Source organism: Solea senegalensis, linkage group LG5 (assembly GCF_019176455.1).
Source record: "Solea senegalensis isolate Sse05_10M linkage group LG5, IFAPA_SoseM_1, whole genome shotgun sequence".
Lineage (NCBI taxonomy): Eukaryota > Metazoa > Chordata > Actinopteri > Pleuronectiformes > Soleidae > Solea > Solea senegalensis.
In genome coordinates, this window is record NC_058025.1 from 1,390,464 (window position 1) to 1,394,627 (window position 4,164).

The 4,164-nt window shown below is 47.6% G+C and overlaps 1 protein-coding gene across 1 annotated transcript; it reads right to left on the minus strand.

Moving 5' to 3' along the window:
• Positions 1-542: 542 nt before the first annotated feature.
• On the minus strand, positions 543-3,713 carry fzd10 (frizzled class receptor 10). Its single transcript, XM_044025282.1, has one exon. The coding sequence runs from the start codon at positions 3,007-3,009 to the stop codon at positions 1,195-1,197; it is 1,815 nt and encodes a 604-aa protein (XP_043881217.1). The 5' UTR covers positions 3,010-3,713; the 3' UTR covers positions 543-1,194.
• Positions 3,714-4,164: the final 451 nt, after the last annotated feature.

The following is a 4,164-nucleotide window of genomic DNA, read 5'->3' on the forward strand; positions in this document are numbered from 1 at the left end:
TGAGAGCTGGATTATCGTGTGATACAGTGAAACAAGCAGAGAGGAAGAGCGTTAGGAGAGAGAGGTGGCAGAGAGGAGGAGGTGCGGCTAAAATGAAGTTGTATATTATATTCATTTTATATTATTTTTGCTTCTAAAAGCAGGAGGTTATAAAAACACATTTTTTGTTCAAAATGAAACACTGCATTATAATTTCAGTAACTCTTGACACTTGACTTTTTTGTATCTTTGCCGAAACGGGACTTAAACGTCTCACTGTTTCTTTAGAACGATTTAAAATAACCTAGAGAGAATAGATTAGGATTATATGATGGCGTACGCTTCCTGTTCACATACCGGCATACACGGATGAGCCTTAAAATTAAACATCTGTAAGTGTTTTTTTTTTGGGATTAATTATCTGAACGACTCATAAAAACTCTGGTGTGTTATTTTTCAATCAATTCCGCTGATGTTACAGTTGAACATACCATCAAATTCACAATATTTGCACCAATGACGACGGTGAAAGAGAACGACAAGAAAGTAGCAGCACACAGCCGTAAACATGTAAAACTAGAACGTTTTATTCATTTTTCTATAAAATCTCAGTTGTTGTTTTTTTTGTTTCGTTTTTTAGAAATATATACAAATGTTCTCTTGTGCTTTAAAACAGCAAAGGAAAAAAAAAAAAACTGTGTGTACAAATAAACTTTTCACGAACGAGTGCTTAGTGAGTTCAGGGTGTAAGCGGACGAGCTGCTCTCACTTCAGTTCAAACGTTACGTGACGCTGCTTTGATTTCAAATAAAAACACCCGCGTCCTTGACCATTTGCCTCCTTGCATTCTCTGCAGTTTGTCTTTTTCTTTTTTTTTGCCTGTAAGGAAAACATCTATTGCACATTATTCAAGTTGCCCCATGGCACATCCAAAATGGTTCAGTCCACTCTTTTTTGTCTTGGGAACAGTACATTTGTTTTTCTCTTCCTCGCTCTACCAAGTTCCTCAATAGAATAAGTGAATCCAGGAGAAGCAGATTTCTGTTTCTCAAACAAAGGCAGCTCAAAAACACACACACACACACGTCGCATCATTTTTGCATAAATAAAACTTGAACCTTGATTCTTTTGATGCCACTTTGAACACAAAGTCTCGTTCAGATAAGAGCTTTACAAGTATTTTTTTTTTTTTGGGTTTTTGCAAAGCGAGCCAGCTCATACACAAGTCGGCGGAGGCCGCGTGGGCTCGTACTTGGTGTTGGGCCCTTTGAGAGATGGGTGTGGTTTGATGTAAGGCCGGCTGCTGGTGAACACGCTGGCGGCCTTCCTCCGCGTCCTCTTCTTCAGCTTCCGGCTGAACACGTTCTGCCATGACTGCAGCGTCTTTGACGTCCAGATCCACATGCCGCTCGTGATGCCCACCACCAGCAGCATGAAGATCTTCACCATGAAGATCTCCACGGCAGGAACGGAAGCCTTCATGACGCACTCGGCCGCCTCCGGCCCGCCGCCGTCCGCGCACGTGTGCTTCATCGCCAGGATGCGCCAGTAGTCCATGTTGAGCCGCTCGTAGAAATAGCAAGCAATGACACAGGTGGCCGGGACGGTGTAGAGCACGGAGAAGACGCCGATGCGGACCATCAGCTTCTCCAGCTTGTCTGTATTCTCGCCCTCGGTCTTCATTATCTTGCGAATGTGGAAGAGGGCGACGAAGCCCGACAACAGGAAAGAAGTGCCAATAATGAGATAGCAGGAAAGGGGAATTAGCACAAAGCCGGTGAGAGCCTTGACATCCATGCTGCCCACGTAGCAGACGCCTGTCAGCTCGTCGCCCGCCACCTTCCGCATCACCAGGATCATGATGGTCTTTACAGCGGGGATGGCCCACGCTGCCAGGTGGAAGTAGCTGCTGTTGGCCTCGATGGCTTCGTGACCCCACTTCTTCCCCGCAGCCAGGAACCATGTGAGGGTCAAGATGACCCACCAGAGGGAGCTGGCCATGCCAAAATAGTACAGGATGAGGAACACAATAGTGCACCCGGTGCTCTCCAGACCCTCCTGGATGACATACTGGACCCCGTTGTCTCTGTCACAGGCGATCCTGTCGGCGCCGACAAAGAGCCGTATGAGGTAGCCCAAGGAATAAACACAGTAGGACATCGAGAGGAAAATGATGGGTCTCTCTGGGTATTTGAACCGCTGTGGGTCTATGAGGAAAGTGAGCACAGTGAAGGCGCTGGAGACAAAGCAGAGAATGGACCAGATGGCCATCCACACCAGAGAGAACTGCTTGTCCCCCTGGCTCCAGTATACATCCACTTTAGGGTAGCATTTAGGGGCACAGGACTCACTCTTCTCCACAAAGTGGAACTTGCCGGGGTTGCTGCACGTCTGCTTGCTGCTGCTGTCCTTAAGCGGCAGCTCGTGGCCACTCAGAGGTCGCTGCGGCCGGAAGTCCGGCGGCTGGGTGTGGGAGACTTTGGGGGGCTCGTCTGAGCCGTTGGTGGGCGCCTCCATGCAGAGGTTGTTGGGGTCATTTTTGGTCGGCAGCCGGGAACAGTCCAGAGAGTCGGGCCAGAGGAAGTGGAACTGCTTCAAGATGGGCGCGCATTTCAACTTCACCTGCTCGCACATTACCCGACACGCCGGAATGGGGTTGGACACTTGCTCTGTGCACATGGGCGCGTACAGCGAGCACAGGAAAAATTTCAGGTGACTGTGGCAGCCGTACTGTATCAGCGTGGCAAACTCCTGCAGCTTGATCGCCGCCTCTTTCTGGTCGTCGTGGCCCATGAGATTTGGCATGCGAGTCATGTTGTAGCCTATGTCTTTACACTGGGGGATGTTGATGTGCTGACACCTCCCCTCCCCTGACCAGTCCGGGTCTATGGAGCTGATAGTTGCGCACCTGCTGCTGCACAGGACCAGCAGCAGCACACAGATGAGGCTCATGTTCACACGCGGACACGTTCCTCTCCGCTCTCGGTGAAACGACACAGCAGGCAGAATGTCCACGACTACAACAAACATGTTTCTCTCATCCAACCAAAAAAAAAAAGAAGAACAAAAGTGATGATTCCAGGCGAGTCCGTGCGCGATCGATGCGAGTCAAACTTACACAACTATCTGTAGGGCGATCGCGTTCTCATTTTGAGTGTAATAAAGACATATTTCCCGCGGTTGTCCACAGATGTCTCCCCCGCTGGAAGCAGCGTGCGTCCGGGTCCATGGTTTCATGCGCTCTCAGTTCATGGATCACCGTGCGTTATGGGTTTGCAGGGATGAAAACAGAAGTGAAGTGTGTTCAGAGTAGTTCCCTCACACTCTCTGCGTCCTCGCGTATCTTTCCCACTCTCTTCCCAGCGCAGCCGCTAGGATTTCAGTCCTGAACTCAAAAATGGTTTAGTCCAGAACGCGCGGATGTTTCCTCGACAGGAGGCAAAACAAACTGAGTAAATATCCCAAGAGATTTTCCCTTAATGTGTCCCAAAACACGGAGGATTGTGTGCTCTGCGTGCGCACAGGCAGCTGATGGCTTCAGTGGCTGCGCTCGTCTGCGCTGCTGCTGCTGGTCTGAGTCTCAGTCCCTCCCGGTCTAACCTGCCAAGAGATCCGCCTTCAAAGACAGCTACTTTACATAAGAAAGACGACACTGACACGCGCATTATTTCCAAATCGTGCGGAACAGCGTGTTCATTACAAGCGGCTCCAGAGGCTCACAGCGAACTTTTCTTCTTGTGTTTGTGTCCAGACGCAGACTTTCACTTTTTTTTACAGAGAGAATCCCAAAAATGTTGCACAATACACGCGCGCACACACACACACACACACACACTGCAGCTGTCAAGTCAAGTGTTAATGAATGACCACACCTTTTAAAAGTGTATGAATCAATTAATAATAAGAATGTAAACTTTTTAAAACGTGCACTCTTGCAGCTTAGTCCAATGAAACCTTCATTTTAAAAGAAAAAAAAATCTGGCCTATACCATACTGTATAAATAACTTTATATTATATTTTGTGCACGTATGACAATGATTCGTAACTAATAATGTGCAGAGATATTAGAACTATATTGTTAAAGCCTAATAACAGAGGATGGACATTTTCACTGTATTATAATTCGGTGCGTTTAAGGCTTTCAAGTGTAAGGTGAATTCAGATTTTGCAGCTTTTATGGTCTT

Excerpts from the sequence above, each read along its gene's own strand:
- fzd10 (XM_044025282.1), bottom strand. The coding sequence starts at position 3,009 with ATGTTTGTTGTAGTCGTGGACATTCTGCCTGCTGTGTCGTTTCACCGA.